Source organism: Branchiostoma floridae, chromosome 2, assembly GCF_000003815.2.
Source record: "Branchiostoma floridae strain S238N-H82 chromosome 2, Bfl_VNyyK, whole genome shotgun sequence".
Lineage (NCBI taxonomy): Eukaryota > Metazoa > Chordata > Leptocardii > Amphioxiformes > Branchiostomatidae > Branchiostoma > Branchiostoma floridae.
Genome location: NC_049980.1, coordinates 2,771,084 through 2,788,992, shown reverse-complemented (window position 1 = coordinate 2,788,992; position 17,909 = coordinate 2,771,084). Strand labels below are relative to the sequence as shown.

The 17,909-nt window shown below is 43.1% G+C and overlaps 1 protein-coding gene and 1 long non-coding RNA gene across 2 annotated transcripts; both read left to right on the top strand.

The window, feature by feature from the left end:
* Positions 1–1,212: 1,212 nt before the first annotated feature.
* On the top strand, positions 1,213–16,465 carry LOC118409777 (flocculation protein FLO11-like; the record flags this gene model as incomplete). The annotated part of the gene is made up of 4 exons (XM_035811081.1): positions 1,213–3,790; positions 15,233–15,315; positions 15,542–15,770; positions 16,194–16,465. Coding segments are annotated over 4 exons (3,042 nt in total), but the record flags the coding sequence as incomplete, so codon positions are not given.
* LOC118409778 lies at positions 11,983–14,655 on the top strand. Its single transcript, XR_004830479.1, has 2 exons — positions 11,983–12,118; positions 14,527–14,655. It is a non-coding gene; the product is annotated as an uncharacterized LOC118409778 (long non-coding RNA).
* Positions 16,466–17,909: the final 1,444 nt, after the last annotated feature.

Sequence of the window (17,909 nt, the reverse complement as noted above, 5' to 3'; positions counted from 1 at the left end):
TTCTAGGTTGGCGCTTGGGCCTTAACATGAGCCACATACATTCAACATCGGGAGGTACATCAATTGTCGTGAATTGTCCTGTAGCTATACTATCCTTCACATACAAGGCAACACCACCACCCCACTTGTCATGTCTCGATTTACGGAACACAGTGTATCCATCAAGAGACCAGAAGTCAGCGGGGACATCATGTTGGAACCATGTTTATGATACAGCCGCTACCTCAATATTCTCATTAAGAATGAATGGAAGACCTTTATTGTACATTTATGCTCCAACAAGCTAAGTACAGGTCGTAGCGCATAAGGCACAATTTCATCTACAGAGACTACTATGCGCTAGTATGTACAGGTTCAACTTCTTCTCGCTTCTTAATACAGTTGTAAACATAAGGGCAGATGTGATCAATAATGCAGGATTTATCTAGTTGCATAAAGAATATGAATGTTTCCTTACTATTTATATAATGGAAGTTAGGGAACATATCTTGCATGCAATCGAAGAGGACGTTTCTTTTGTTGGTGTACAAAGTACAGTCCATAATAAAGTGATAGTCAGCCTCTATCTTATTTAGGTTGCAATAATGACAGATTTTAATGCAGTATGAAATTCATCTAATTTGTTCGCTAAGGAGCGAGCGTTACACAAGAGGACGAATGGTACCTCGATTTGACGTGGGTTACAAGGGGGTACGGACACTACAGGGGGTATGGACACTACAGTTGGAACGGACACCACAGGGGTTTCAGGCATCACAAGGGCATTGCAGAGGGTATGGACCCAACAGAGGTGTGGGCATAAGAGGGGGTGGGTTAGGACAGTCCAGGGGGTTCATATAATGCAAGGGTCACTGACATCGCAGGGGCTGCGAACACTACAGGTGTTAATGACACAACTACATCTGTGTGGGGCATGACGTCTAGGGATAAGCTTAGAGGTCTAACCCTAGTGTGGCCGATGGTGGTGGCGCGAACAAGCAACAAAAATAGTGCATGCAGTGAAGCAAAAATAGAATATAACCTGGCGAAGGTAAAAACATTGTGATACCGTACATTGCCACACTGGGTATAAGCTCCTATCATTACAACTGGGCGGAGCTGGGGTAGCCATAGTACTTGTTGTCTGTGGTCTTTATAATTAAGGGTTAATGACCCGCCCCGTGGTGTATACGGTGTCATAACGCCCGGTCCTTTGTTATAACCACCGAATAAAACCACCGAGTGAGCGCTGTCCCCAAGCCAACTTCAACAAGCAGCGCTATCCCCAAGCCAGCTTCAACAAGCAGTGCTGTCCCCAAGCCAGCTTCAAGTTCAACAAGCAGTGCTGTCCCCAAGCCAGCTTCAAGTTCAACTAGCAGTGCTATCCCCAAGCCAGCGTCAAGTTCAACAAGTAGTGCTGTCCCCAAGCCAGCTTCAACAAGCAGTGCTGTCCCCAAGCCAGGTTCAAGTTCAACAAGCAGTGCTGTACCCAAGTCAGCTTCAAGTTCAACAAGCAGTGCTGTCCCTAAACTAGTTTCAAGTTCAACAAGCAGTGCTGTCCCCAAGGTAGCTTCAACAAGCAGCGCTACCCCCAAGCCAGCTTCAACAAGCAGTGCTGTACCCAAGCCAGCTTCAACAAGCAGTGCTGTACCCAAGCCAGCTTCAAGTTCAACAAGCAGTGCTGTACCCAAGCGAGCTTCAACAAGCAGCGCTGTCCCCAAGCCAACTTCAACAAGCAGCGCTATCCCCAAGCCAGCTTCAACAAGCAGTGCTATCCCCAAGCCAGCTTCAAGTTCAACAAGCAGTGCTGTCCCCAAGCCAGCTTCAAGTTCAACTAGCAGTGCTATCCCCAAGCCAGCGTCAAGTTCAACAAGTAGTGCTGTCCCCAAGCCAGCTTCAACAAGCAGTGCTGTCCCCAAGCCAGGTTCAAGTTCAACAAGCAGTGCTGTACCCAAGTCAGCTTCAAGTTCAACAAGCAGTGCTGTCCCTAAACTAGTTTCAAGTTCAACAAGCAGTGCTGTCCCCAAGGTAGCTTCAACAAGCAGCGCTACCCCCAAGCCAGCTTCAACAAGCAGTGCTGTACCCAAGCCAGCTTCAACAAGCAGTGCTGTACCCAAGCCAGCTTCAACAAGCAGTGCTGTACCCAAGCCAGCTTCAACAAGCAGTGCTGTACCCAAGCCAGCTTCAAGTTCAACAAGCAGTGCTGTACCCAAGCGAGCTTCAACAAGCAGCGCTGTCCCCAAGCCAACTTCAACAAGCAGCGCTATCCCCAAGCCAGCTTCAACAAGCAGTGCTATCCCCAAGCCAGCTTCAAGTTCAACAAGGAGCGCTATCCCCAAGCCAGCTTCAGCAAGCAGTGCTGTACCCAAGCCAGCTTCAACAAGCAGCGCAACAAGCAGTGCTGTCTCAAGCTCAGTTTTCAAACTTGTTCCTGCAAGTAGTGTTCCAGTTGCAGCAAGTAGAGTTTTCGAACTCATTCCAGCCAACATGATCTCCAACACAGTTCCAGCAAGTCAAGATGTCCCCACCCTTTTTTCAGCAAATAATGCTGTCTCCAGCCCAGTTCCTGCATACAGTTCTGTTTCCAACCAAGTTCCAGCTGCAGCAAGTAGAAGTTCCAAACCTGTCCCAGCAAATATGACAGTTGCAACTCAGACAGAACAGAAATTCCTGCAATCAACCCCAATCAAACCAAGGAATCCTATGTTAAACTCATCGTTCTGTGCCACCCCATCACCAGTTATGACTACCCCTGGTAATCCTGTGCTAAACTCATCGTTCTGTGCCACCCCATCACCAGTTATGACTACCCCTGGTAATCCTGTGCTAAACTCATCGTTCTGTGCCACCCCATCACCAGTTATGACTACCCCTGGTAATCCTGTGCTAACCTCATCGTTCTGTGCCACCCCATCACCAGTTATGACTACCCCTGGTAATCCTGTGCTAAACTCATCGTTCTGTGCGACCCCATCATCAGTTATGACTACCCCTGGAAAGGCTGATTTAGACTCATCTTACCATCCTGAGTCGTCAGAAGAATCATCAGAAGACGACATTGATGAAGCTGAATCTTCTGCACCTTCACTTGTTGGGAAGCGATTTATCGTTTTTGGAGAACAACTGCAGGAACTGTTCAGGAGCTGCCCGACTTGCTGCGCAGACATGACTTTTGAGACGAGGACGAGGGGGTCAGCCATAATAGTGGAATGGACATGTTGTAACCAACATTACGGCACCTGGTACTCACAGCCGTTTGATAGAGGCATGGCAAGGGGAAACCTGCTCATCTCCTCTGCAATTCTATTTGCTGGCGGATCCATACAAAAGTTTGAAGACTTTGCTAAGGCACTGGAGTTTTTCAGTCAGGAAACGTTCTTCAAGGTTCAAAAGACATATGCACTGCCAGCAATAAATGACTATAATCAGTATGATAGAAGTATGGCACTGGACCTGTGCAGAGAAGCGCCAGTAGATGTTGTCGGCGACGCAAGGTGCGATTCACCAGGCCATAACGCAAAATATAGTTCATATACTATAATGGAGGAGACAACTTCACTGATTATTGCAATGGAACTGGTGCAGTGTACAGAGACAGGCTCATCCCAAGCCATGGAGAAAGAGGGACTGGATCGGTGTCTTCAGAAGCTGGATGAAGATGGCATTGAAGTCAATTGCCTGGCTACAGACAGACACAGAGGGGTAGGCGCCCTTATGAAGACAAAGTATAAAGATATTCAGCACCAATTTGACATCTTTCATGTCTCAAAAAACATCGGAAAAAAGCTGCTGGCAAGGGCAAGAAGAAAAAGTGTGGTTTTTAAAAAAAAACACTGGCGACGTGAGAATTAGTAAGAAGGTAACGGCGGTACGGTTTGGACTTTTTCGTTGAAGTAGGTATTGAGAAGTCTTAACCGAAGTAAGTAGCTGGACCGGTTACCGTATAACTGTGTTCAAAAGTGATGTAGTCTAAATTTGCTCGTCATCTTTAGAAATCATGACTTAAAGTGCAGGTAATCATCACTGTCTTTTAACTCTGATAAAAAAGTGTCTGTACTATGTTTTATTGACGTCATGCGTGATGTAAGGTGAGGTCAATTTACACGCTGTAATACAGCCTTGGACAAGGTAGGTAGGCCCCCAGAGAGGCCGGTGAAGGAGTCTAGCAACATCAACGCTTTGAATTAGCATGGATAGATACAGAGAGGGATACAGTTTGGAATTTGTCAAAGACGTGTCATATCAAACGCATCACGGCCGAGGCTTTTCGTCTGTCTCACTACAACAAGCACTCCACCAGCAGTAGCCGCGGGATCAAAGTACCAAAGTCTTACCTAGTACAATAGCTGCATGTGAACACACCGCCACAGTTGAATCGCATACACTGTATAAATAGCCAATTACAGATTCTCGTCATTAATTATTGAAATCAAGTTATAATTTGCTTAATCACCATGATATTACGTACACATTTAACTAAACTACCTGCATACTAAATATGATGGAAAGTCGTCGTTATTCTGTTTCGCTATCATCCTTAAAATAGTTAAGGGAACAATGCCCCCGTAGAGCAAGCTGCTGGGGGATGGGGGTGGTGACCTACCAGGTTCAGGTCCGGACCTGGACCTGATCCTTTGGACCTGAACCGGACCTGGGCCTGAATTTTCTATACCGGTACCCACCCCTAGTAATTTCCGAGACCTTCCGATACACGTCCTGAACGCCGACCCGATTACGTACGGTCGCGTGCGTGGGCCACTCTGAGCTAAAACATTGAAATTCTAGTTTTAGATCATAACGTTATATCCTCTTCTAATACTCTCCTCTTGTGCAATTGGGCAGGGGGCACAATTCCGTCCCGTCTCAAGCCCCGGTGCACTCATACCTTATACTTATACTCGTAGCCTGTGGTGTGTCACGACTTTTTTTTCAAAACGTATGGGCATGCAACATATCCTGTCAGCTTGCGGGGAGACAAAACTTCCCTCCCGTCTCAAGCTCCGCAAACATTTCTGCATTTACAGTATGTAGTTCAATTATTGAATGAAGACCTTTATTGTACATTCATACCCACTGGGTTTAGTACAGGTCACAACAAATGATACAACATGATATAATGATACAATGAATCTACACTACTCAAGGATCGTATTCTACTGCGTACATTTTATTGTGCATGCAAATTGTGGTACTATTGCTTTATCTCCCTGAACCTACACCGTGGGTCTAGGTGGGCCCCTGACCGATCAGATCGGGACCTTCCCATCCATGGCCCATTCCCATACCTCTAGTCCTCGCCTCTCGCTGATTGTGTCGCTTTCTGAGTATGGTTATCAGTGATGGGTAGAGCTATAATTTTGGACCCTTGACTTTCTTTGAGTGGATCTTGCATGCTAATAACCAAGACAGCAAATACGAGTTTCACTGTACTCTTAAAAAAAACACCATCGTGGTAACGCACCAGACGATAACAGTCACCCCGTACGATTGATGGCAGTAGGAACAGTGTGACAGCAGTACAGATAGCAGAGATAACATCTAACTGATCGGCGATAAGCGGGAACAGGTAGTAGGTCCAGTAGATAAGAACGGGGACAACCTGTTTCCACGAAGTCGTTGGGTGAGACATAAGGTCTCGTTCCTGTATTACTCCGAGTGGGAATCCCTACCAAAATATAAATTTGGCCCAGAAACCGTGGATGATAAATTGCCTTTTATCGCCTCCATGTCATATCGAAAGGATTTGAGATGAAAGGTTATGTATTTTGACAGAATCAGGAAGGAAAGTTTCGGCATTCGTGCGAGTGTCGGACGTGTACGTTTGTTTATCCTGAGTAATGCGGTCAGCGGTTCACGAGAGGAAAACCCCTCTTTGTGGATAGTATTTACGTACAGTTATAGTCGGTCGGATTTTGGGGACATTTTTTGTATTGATTACTGGATAAGTGCTCTTGCAATAGAAATTAAAACATCTCCAGCAGAACTGTTTTTTAATAAAAGTTGCATAATGAAGCGTTATTTTAAATAACAACAAAAGTCCGGTATGAGGCCATAACTAACACCATATGAACACCGCGTCGACAACACATTGGTGGGAAGGTAATGACGGTGGTGGTGGTTTTTACATTAATACGGGTTTTCGCGTTCCGACCATGTACATGTACCATTCAAGGAAATAACAAGTTTCTGTATCAATTGTGAAAATGCGTCACATATTAACATTGTGCGTTATATGCACCTTTCCTATAGCTACCTTCACTCCTAGTATTACATCCGTAGCATGTACTCGTTTCCTCATTAATCATGCAAGTTATGTGCGACTTAGAGTAATAATAGTAATTCGTCGTACTCGTCTCTGATCAAACTACCCACGTGCCAAAATCATTAACTTCCGTTCGTTTGTTATCGACTTATATCAAGTGATAGAGGTGTTCAAACATGACAGGAGAACCTGAAGAGATTAGAAAAACAAGAAGAATACAGCAACAGTGTATTTCCTGTTGTTAACATAATTAAACACCGTGAAATAAACCCCACCATGAACCACTACACACAAAGCTCCGATAAAGAACCCATCACGTTTATCGAAAAGAGAAGGGTTCCTCCCGGTTTGAATGAAGTATAAACCTGATGTGTTACGCCATGAGGCGGTTTACTGCAATTTAAGCAATACAAACAACCCAGTCTGGGTGTTCCCGGAATAATGTGCCCGCCAGCAAGATCGGTAAAGAGAAGCCATGTATCAGCTCTGTGTCCTCTGTAGTAAAAGAATGCTGCCAAACCCGCCATGGGTCCCGTACATGGGAAGTTGGTTTGAACTTGGAGAACGAACGCATGGGGAAAGACGATGATTTTTCCAGGATCTACGGAATGGGCGTTTGTACAGGAGGAATTAGTAAACGGCCCAAGAACGCAACTGGATAACCTACAGAACCTGGAAAAGTAATGTTTTTGTTTCTATCTATTTGTATAGCTCACATCTTTGTATCGTTAGATGTTCTACAAATCTTTGAAATATTGAATCAATGGGAGATTTTTTTTAGATTCTTTTCGTGTTTTTTTTCATGTATTACGTTAATACTATCAAGAAATATCTATTGATGATAGTGATCAACTTGCAAAGTAAATGTACATACAACAGGGCACTTTACAAAGCTTTAGTTCTATGAGTTCATCAGAGTCTGTCATATCTGATGCTGGCACATAAATCCTCATATGTTCCCCCAAAGTTTTCGTTTTTATTTCTATATGAGGCCACAGTTCGTGCAAGGAAGGGCAGTCCACTGTTAGTGCCCGGTGACATTTGTCTGAAGTAACTCTGTTTTGTAGTTAACACAACGCAATGTCCTAATGTAAGATTGTTCTGAAGGATTAATGTCCTGGTGACGTGTCATTATCTTGGTAATATCTGTGTCATATAGCTCTGTTTGTGTGAATATTATCTATGTGGATAAACTGTATACAAGAACAAAGGATCCAGTGATCGAACATTATTTCTGCTTGATAATATAGATATTTAAGGACGTTTAAAGCAGAACTGTAGTCGTTACACCCCTTAAAATGCTTAAGAACAATGCCCCCGCAGAAGAAGCTGCTAGGGAGCCTGGGGATGGGGGTGGGGGGCTACACAACTTCTTCCTCACATCAAAAGCTATTTGCCACCAAAATATTAAGACCTCACATCCAGGACAAAGATACAAAAAGCGAAAATTCTTCTGCAATACCAAGGTCACATACCAGGGAGTTACGTTGACCACAAAACCTGGGAACACAAATATCTGGAAACACAGGCACACGCACAGCCACACCGAAACAACACTGCCTCCATTTTCTATGGAGGTAACAACGGATAGAACGTGGCTGTACTGTTAGGCAAAGACGGTATGAAATCGTTCTTTACATCAAACGCAAAGGAGACACAACACAGGCCGGGCAAGAAACCACGGCTCCTTTTAGGACCATGTGACGGAGTCATCTGGAAGGATTTAACCGGCCTGCAGATTTCAGATTAGAAGTAAGGCAAGTAAGTCAGGAGAGACAGACCAGGGGGTAGAGGGCCTGGCGCAAGGACTAGTCAAGAGCTGTTGTACGTAAAAGGAATAAAACTTTTGTCGTGAATCCATGTAAATATGTACAGAATAAAATATTCTATCACAACACTGCCTCACACACGTATGGAATAATGAAAGTAAAACAATGTCAAACCCGAGCCGGTCATGATCATGGAAGGACACAACAGTGCTTGTAGTTCCACAACTAATATCCTAACCGTTTTTATAGCGATATTTCACATATATCACATGTTTATGAGTCCCGGTATGAAGTGTAGCGGATTTGTTAAGTTTACTTATCAATTATGCAAATTAGATATCGATTTGTATCTAACCATGTAAATTATTTATCATTTAATATATCTATATATCTATAAAAAATATGACGACCCAATAACTCGTTGTTGAGTTATTATGCTTGAATTCTAGAGCAAAACCCATCCCTGCAGTTCCAAAAAAGCCGATAGAAGGCCCAACACACAATTATATTCTCCCCAAGAGCCGGGGGAGGGGGGTATTGTCCAGGATTCATTACGCCTGCCTACAACCGCGACCGAAGAGAAGAAGAAATCGTGTCTACTACTTTGTTCTCTTTGTTTGTTTGTTTGTATTGCACATCCGGTAACTGTCGCATGTGTAACACACCAGGTTTGTACTGAAAAGGGCAGGCTGCATAGCCCGGGACGGACTTAACTGATCCACTCACACGGGGTAAGACCCGGTCTACTCTTTTCGATAAGTGTGTGGTTTCTTTTACACGCTCAGGGTGTGGCTGTCCTCAAACACGGGACCTCCATTTAACGTCCAATCCGAGTCCGAGCCGAAGCTAAGTTCTCATTTTCACCTGAGTGACGGAGAGTCGTGTAATCTGCCTTTTCCAAGGGCACAACACCGGTGACAGGATCGACCACTTGGGTCTGAGCTGAACAAAATACGGCTTTTAAAACTAGAAAATAAAACTTTCTAGGATCGTAGGACATCTTTTAGATATTTTCTCTCTCTCTGATGGTAAACTCAAATATTTACTACTTTTTGGTACTTCCCTTTGCAACTATTCCACAAACTGTTTGATTATGTCTTCAACTCAGAACTTCATTGTGCAAACTGGCCATTTATAACCATGTTTTTTTTTCGTGACCTATATTTCCGGGGGGGGGGGTACCAGGACTTGCGCTTCCACCAGTCAATACACTAGTATACCATTTGCACAGATTTACTGCATCTTGTCAATCATATGTTTTTCTTATTTTCTTTTAAATAGCGGCACCGAAATAAGTTGTCTTAACTTGAGTGGGCCGCTACTTGTCTGTTATTTTGCCTTCATGTGTTTGTTCAATAAAAAAAAAATAAAAAAATACGGCTCACTACACCATTCTACTAACATATAAATGTCACCCCTCCCCCGACTGTAACCTCTGCTTTGTCATGATTAGTGCGACATGCTTTACCCTAGTTAAATAAAGAATAAACAAACAAACAAACAACAATTTTGATCTGGATTTACACTGTATCTTATTTCAAGTTAGGGTTCTGTCACATCTTGGCTCCATATGGAAACCTCCGAAATTCATGACGCAGGGGCATTTGCCTGCTGACCAGCAGACTTCTGAGAAAGACAGTGCCTTGTGCCCTCTTGAGACGGCCGACAGAGGCGGCTCGCTCAGAGAGTGACATGATCAATGGGCATGTGGTTTTGATAGTCTGTCCCCGTCGGTTACATAAACAGGAGTGATGGTAGGACAGGTCAGAACAGATAGATGAGAGAAGAGAGGGGAGCTAATAAATCGACTCTGTGCGAATAAGTAATAGTTAACCGATGGTAGTGGCCAAATTTCTGTGTAAGCACCAGGCCCGCCCTGGGGGTTTCTACTCTCCCCGAGGGCAAACCCGCCATGGGGCACAAGTGGGTTTGAACTTGGAAAACGAACGAACGAACTTGGAGAAGGACGATGATTTTCCAGGATCTAGGAACGGACGTTTGTACATGAGGAATTAGTAAATGGCCAAGAACGCAACTGGATATAAACCTACAGAACCTGGAGAGGTAAATGTTTTTGTTTCTACATTTGTATTTGTATATTTCACTTCCTTGTTTCGTTAGATATATTACAAATCTTTAAAAAATCGAATCAATGGGAGAGTTTCTTTTTAGATTCTGCTTTTTTTCATGTAACGTTAATATTATCAAGAAATATGTATTGATGATAGTGATCAACTTACAACGTAAATGTACATACAACAGGGCACTTTACAAGGCTTTAGTTCTATGAGTGCATTTAGAGTCTGTCATACCTGTTGCTGGCACATAATTGATCATATCCTGATAATTCCTTATACATTCCCCAGTTTTCCTTTTTTGTTTTGAGGTCACAGTAAGCATGCCTGTTTTGAAAGGTCGGCTGTTTGTTGTTGAATAGGTTCATCAGTCACAGTTGTTTGTTGATATTAGCTGGTGAGGCCTCTACCCCGTGTTGACTCGGGGCAAAGAATACAATGTAGCAGAGTATCACATAAACATATTCTAGCTATATTTATGTAATCAGAAACTTCCCTGATAAAAATATGGGCTCAGTTTCAAGAGGTAGAAATAGTGTTGAGACGCCTTTTGCCTAGCCTGACGACACCGATCTCAATATTATATCAGGGTAACGGATGGGGTGTTTCTGTTGTGGAATTTCCTTAGGGACAATGCGTTGTTGGCTCTAGAGCCGAGGAGTTGACCTGTGTGGGTCATGGAAAAAGCCTAGCAACCAGACCAGCAGTGACGGGGCGTGTAATTATTTTTGCACGAAAACCCATCGAAGTCACCCAACTTCGATAGTATTAATGAATGAATGAATGAAAGACCTTTATTGTACATTCATGCCTCGACGGGCTAGGTACAGGTATTAATGTGTTTCAGGTACAGTGTACGTCCCTTGATGTGATATCTAGTATAGCTGTTCCCAAAGATGTGTCCCAAAATGCAAAGATGTCGGACATAGAGCACATGTGACAAAAATACTTCGCTACTTTCCCACACTGAGTGGCACTAATGATTTTCGCTAATCGTGAAAGAACTTGAGATCACCGTTGTGAACCCGAAAGTAAAACTCAGGGGCACCCTCGCAGAGTCACGGAGTCACCAAAAATTGCCGTTTATATACACCTATAAAAATAAGATTACGCTGGCTCTTGGTACAATAATTTGCCTAAGAGGAGTTGGGCCTGTTCCCTTCTAAGAAATGGTACCTTCATCACAGCTCTCTATTCACCATCTACTAAACCATACCATAACCCACAAGAAAGGCCGCTCGGGTTGGGTTGACACCTTGCCGGGAAGATTTTTACGTTTCAACATAAACACCTGCAATGTGTGACTTATGTGGGTGCAAGCTTCAAGTTCGTGAGACATAGCCCGAATGCAAAATGTTTGTTTGCTTCGATGATATTGGCTGTATCATAGGTGGGGTGGGGCCCGTGGGATTTCCAAGGAAGGTGTGTATCACTGATGACATATCTAGGTCAAACCGAGTTGGTTACATGAGGTCAAACAACAAACAGATCCTCCAGGATGCTGAGTCAACCCAACAGTTGGGCGACATCTGGGCGACATGTGACCACTCAGTTCATCAATCTTCTAGTATTGAAAATAGCAAAGGCGATTCTCATAAGTGATTGGTCAGCGATAGGTCAGCTGCGGGCTTGTGGCCAATCAGACGGTGAACCTGAAAGCAGTCATTTCGTGTTCAGCTATCTGTTTTTCAGTACAGATCAAGTCGTCAGCGGGTCGAGTCGGTGACACCGGAGCGGGCTGGCAGAGCGCTTCTGGAGCAGCCCAGGCCAAGGCGCACAGAGGCGCGGCAAGATGAACTCACTGCCCTGGGAACCGGCTAGCTCGTTGGCAAGAATTTTTTTTCGGGGTATCAGGCAGTTATTCCCGCCTACATAGATGACCACTCGGGGGGCATGGAGTTCTTGTCTTGTTGGTCTCGACAACTTCCCGGAGTGCTATTTCTCGGTCGACGGGTTACGGGAATGACTGCCCGGCACCCCAAGATAATTGCTGGTCCACCGTCCGACCAACCGACGAGCTGACATGTCTCAAGGTATGTTATGACCTGAATATCAGATCCCAGTCCAAACTCAAAATATCTATCCTACATGTGGATATTTTTGAGATCGGACTGGAGACTGATTGATATTTAAGCAAAGTTGTGACTTCTAAATGTTTTTTTTGTAATTCTTTTGTAATTTGTGAAGAAATCCGTCATTTCAAACACTGTTCTCCAAGGGTAGACTAGTACCGACCCAGTCTGCTAAGCATCATTCAATCATGGGCCTGTTTCTGGTACCCTGTCTTCTTCTCCGTCCCTTCGACTTATCGCCGCCCAGGGTCAGCGGGGTAGCTAATTTAAATCAATCGTTACCCCGTAAACAACCCCCGTGTCCGCTCATCTGTTTAGGTAAAGTGAATTCGTAGCTCGAAAGATATTTTTAATGGTATGTTATCGGTGACGATAAACGTGCTAGAGTTGCAATATCACAAATGAGGATGGGACTAGGTAAGGTAAGGTAGGTCTGTATTAGAAATGAATCACTTCTTGCAAGCTCTGGTTATTTTGGGACTTTGAGGATTTTATTTTCTTGCTTGATGCGTATATCTTCGACTGTGAATTTTTTCATACATATCTATTTGTTTTCCGTCTTGAGTTGTGGTATGGCCGTCTTGTGTGGCTAATTTGTTTCCACCGGTAAAACGTTTTCTCTACGTGGTCCACAGTTTTAACTTAAGTTTTGCAAATTGTATGCTCGAGCAAAGTATAGATGGTCACAGACTCTGTTTTTATTTCGAGTTGTTCGTCAGCAGGCTGGAATCGCCCTAAGTTTTTGGAAAGTGTTCAGCGAATTTTAGCTCAGACGTCAATATAAACTGCCCTGCGTGTCAGTATGGCACCAAAATGCCTATTCAAGTTCATATATCTATCAGTAAAGAAATCTTGAATTTTCTTTGTCAGAAATACGATGGTTATACCGTTCATGTCGCGTACCGTCCCTAGCTGTCCCGATTCCTGGCGAAGAATAAACACGGGATCGAAAACACGTTTTCCACAGCCGCTGTGAGCCAGGCATGGGGGAGACCAGGGGAATTCCGGAAGGGGAATTTGAACTGAATTGTCTTACTCCATCTCACCGTAATGATCCAACCCCAGTCGAACAGATGGACGTTTTTACGCAAAATGGCTTACTCTAATTGGTCTTTTTTGTTTTCGTGGTCGCTATTAAACAAAACGCTTTGCTCAGAATGACCATACCGGCTTGGCCGCGCCTGCCTCATCTCTTGATTAGTACCGCTTGTGCCCCTTGTGTGTGAGGGACCGTTCGCTAATGCTACGACTAAAACAAAATAATGTTCTTTTTACTTACGTTGTAAATGTTCTTTGGAGCGTGATCCATTGTATCAACTAGTTTTATAAATTGTATGCCGTCATCCGAGCGAGTGACCCAGTTGTAATTTTGCTACTGGCTCAACATTACTGAAGTATTGATTATCACTTAGATATTGGATTTTTTTAGTTGCTCTTTGGTCGTTTTTTTGCTAGAGAACTTCAGTATATCTGTTTATTTAAAGTTTCAGCTACTTAACATCGTGTTCGACCGACCTTTTCAACCTATTCAGTAGTGTTTACTTGTCTGTGTACAAAGAACTCAAGAACGACAGGATGGATTGGTTTTGTACTTGGCGCGCTGTTATGACCAGGTGTGACGAAAACTGGAAATGATGAAATTTCATAAGCCTCCTAGCGGCTTCTTTTGGTTCGGCAGCGAAACTCCCGGTTCTGATGTCTTATGTCTGAATATTCTATGGTCACAACTGTGGGTGGTCATCAGATCTTGTGCTTTGGAAGAAATGAAAATGACATAAGTTTAGGTCCCCTAGAAGCTAATTCTGGAATTACAGCGTCGTTTTTGTAAATAATACATGTATTGTCCGAAGAGGATTTACTCAAGACGGAAATAATGGATTTTCCTGTTATCCGGTTTTGGTAGGTGTACAAAGTGAAATTTTATGAACACTTTATGCAGAAAAGAAGAACATTTGTTTGATTAGTGAAAAAAAATCTTCAATGTATCTCTTGTCCCGCGAACAAAGTATGGCCTTGACATTTGAGTAGCAGATAGGGTTTAACGTCAGGACAAAGTGGGGCGGGTTGGGGCCCCCTTGTCTCGTATAGCTGGAAATATAAAGCCCAATCGGACGATGTATTTGTGATTTTGTTGAGCTAGGTAACATATAGTTCATATGTCATTGCTAGTCATTGTAATTTATCATAATCAATTAACAAACATATGACCATCAACATTTAAAACATCGATGAAGTCTGTAAACATAATTGGCTCACACACTTTGCATGTGACCTGCAAGAAGAGCATACCTGCATAAAACGTATTGTAACAAGCAGATTAATGGCATTTATTTATTTATTTATGTGTTTTTGTCTATTTGTGTCCACAGGTAGCCCGCAGGTCTACAGAAGGATTCACTGGCCAGCAAGAATCCCAGTTGCGGATGAATTGGAGTACCGATATATCCCAACAAATATCAAATGTGACATCATCATGAAAGCAAAAAAAAAAAGAGAAATCAATGAAATAGCAATATTCAGGTAACGCACATGATACAAAACACACCAAATAAATGAAAACACCCATACAAAACATCACTTCCATCACACAGTAAGGCTAAGTAAAAGTAAGGCCAGCATCATGTAGTCACGGTCAGTCTGAGTTAAATGTCCACCGTACCGTGCCCAATGTAAGGAAAATCTCATCTCTGCATCTTTTATAATTGACATATCAAAAACAGTTTTCAAAACGGCATCTATATGAACCAGTGTCAATTACAGGGCCAGGCGTAACATTACTCATTATACGAAACATTATACGACATTTTGGTCTAAATTAACATGCAGAAAGTTAATATGAAATATCTTTAAAAAGCTGTAATATAGAGTTTAATAGTGTGCACAAACAAACTCTAACCTTGTGGCTATTCCATGCCCCAAGATTAGAGTTCCTCTCTTCTTTGTGTAAAGACCGGTCCCGCAAAATGTAGGCAAAAAAGAATTCCCTAGGGAATGCATGCGTGGAATTTTTAGAATTCCTGGCAACTCAATCGCAGTACTATAAGAACGGCTCCGCCCCTGAGGCGTCGCCAAAAAACTGCCAGGAACTGCTACTATGGAAGAAGTCTATAGGAAACCACTTGTGGTCGTCAGCGAAGACTTGCCAGGAAAGAGCAGAGGTATGTTAATTTGCTTTCAGTTCAAAGTTATTCCAAAAGGAAGATTTGCACCTAACATAGAATGTATTACATGTTTTGATAGTTTGTATGCCAACGATTTGCATTTATGCGTGAAGTTGTATACACCAATACCTTTTGAAAGTTCCCAGACAGTGGGTCACATTACATGGAGAAAATAAATTCAGACTATACCCTATATACATGTATATGCCATCATGTGTTTCAGCTACTGAGGGAGAAATGGAGGTCCATCTTGAACCACATCTGTAACAGGCACAGATGGTCTGGTAACAGCATGTTCCACAAGTGTGAGCACCTACACTTGACAGCCAGACAGAAAAAGAAGAAGAAGTGGATGAAGATGGGTTCAGCCCCCCACAAGGCCCTGGCAGAAGTCGTCTTAGAGACCACACTGCTAAAAGACATGAGCCAAATGACCAAGTTCAAGCATACAGGTGGGTGTTTCGTTTTAGTTGTATCACAGAAGAGCTCAGCTTCCTCTACCATCTCTGTTATGTGCAATATTTTAGATGACTCTAAGGTACAAGCTGTATTTGAAAAAGAAACGTGTCATTCTTGTCCAAAAGCAGATACATTTAAGGGCATTTAGATTCCTTTCTGCATTGTCAGATTCCTTTTGTGAAAGGTAGAACTAACCATATTGTTTGTTATTGTCCTCTATACATTTTTCTTATTCTTACATTCTGTATCCCAATAAATCTTTTATGTTACATCATTGTCAAGGTTTTGACATTTTTTTCTTTTTAATTGTGACATATGAACTAAGCCATGTTTTCTTAGGTAAGTAGCTGAGTAAGCAAACATTTTGAAATGTAAGTCCATTATTATGTGCAGTATCATTTTTGCTATTGCTGCAGGTAACTTAGAGGTACATCACAACGTCGTCCTGAAGTATGCTCCAAAGAGGACGCACTTCACGTACCCAGTGATGAGAGGGAGGCTGCAGCTCTCCGTGATTGACAACAACGAAAACATCGGCAGGAGGCCAGCACGGACCGCCATTGATTAGCGGTCATGGCGCTGGAGGACCAAAATGCTACCTTTCTTCGGAGAAGACGTGTCTGAGTTCGTCGTAAACGAGATTCTCAAGAGCTGTGAAGCACAGGGATCCCGGAATGCGTCGGGAAAGCCGGCAGAGATTTAGCGCCTGATACGAACGAACTCGACAAACTGGAGAATGGGCGAGTGGAGAAATACGGAGCGTGCAACAGTTTGTAACATAATTAATCGACTTTGTTCTTATTTCAAGCCTTGGAACAGAAATACATTTCACGTACAAGTTTTATGTTCTTCAAATTCACTGTTCAAATTTATGTACTGAATAAAAGATGTATGTTTTATAAAGGAATTTGTCGCTCCTACTCAACCGGAAACTCTACTCTACTCTACTCTACTCTTAAATGGGTCAGTGTGAGTAGGCTATATGATAATAGGGTTAATGACCCGCCTGTTCCTCGGTATATATGGTGTCATAACGCCTGGTCCTTTGCTACAACCACCGAATAAAACCACCTCGTTCGCTTCGCTCACTCGGTGGTTTTATTCGGTGGTCATAGCAAAGGACCAGGCGTTATGACACCATATACACCTCGGGGCAGGTCATTAACCCTTAATTAACAGAGACGAATCGTGCGGCTTTCCATTGTACTGATTCTATCTTGTTTGCAAGAGTGCTGGATTGTGCATGTTGGAGTTTTTGTGAATCCCGAACAGATATCGATGATGCGTACTTTGGAACGTACTAAGGATGTGTAAGCCTTTCTTCTTAACTCTTTGCTTGCCCCCACCCCCTTCAATTGCGGCGGCCGAACCCCAGAGTACTGTTGGCTTTGCCTGTTATATCATTGATATGTGATCAGTTTGAAGAGAATAACGGTCAAGATCACAGACTTTGGGGCGGTATATGAGTCATTCATCGGCAAAGAGTCTGAGCTGGGATGTTATATCTTTCTTGATATCGTTAATGTAGATTAGAATCAAGAGCGGCCCTAACACAGGTAAGACTGCCCCCTGTGGGACCCACAACAACAGGACCCGATTTTTCCCCATCGACCACAACCTGTTGGTGACGGTTCAATAGTGAGTTTTTAATTCAAGCAAGTGTAGCCGGTGGTGAGGTACGCTATCAAAAGCGTTAGAAAAATCTAGGAAGGCTATGTCTACTTGAAGGCTATGTCTACTTTGAAGGCTATGTCTACTTGAAGGCTATGTCTACTTTGAAGGCTATGTCTACTTTGAAGGCTATGTCTACTTTGAAGGCTATGTCTACTTTGAAGGCTATGTCTACTTTGAGGTGGGGGGGGGGGGTAGACGCACTCTGTTTCCTACATTTCACATACTGCCAAAGCTTCTTGGGGTTCTCTAGTGCTTCGTCTAAGATCTCCTTCAGATATTCGTTGCGTGCTTTTCCATTTTTTTTCTTAGCTAGTCTGCGCATCGTCTTATGTTTTCCCAATCTTGTTCTTCCTTGGTACTCTTAGCTCTTTTGTAGAGTATTTTCTTCTTCTTGATTAATTAAACCAAGGACAGTGATTCTCATTTGAGAGTCTTTTCTGGGGTACATGTGTGAGAAT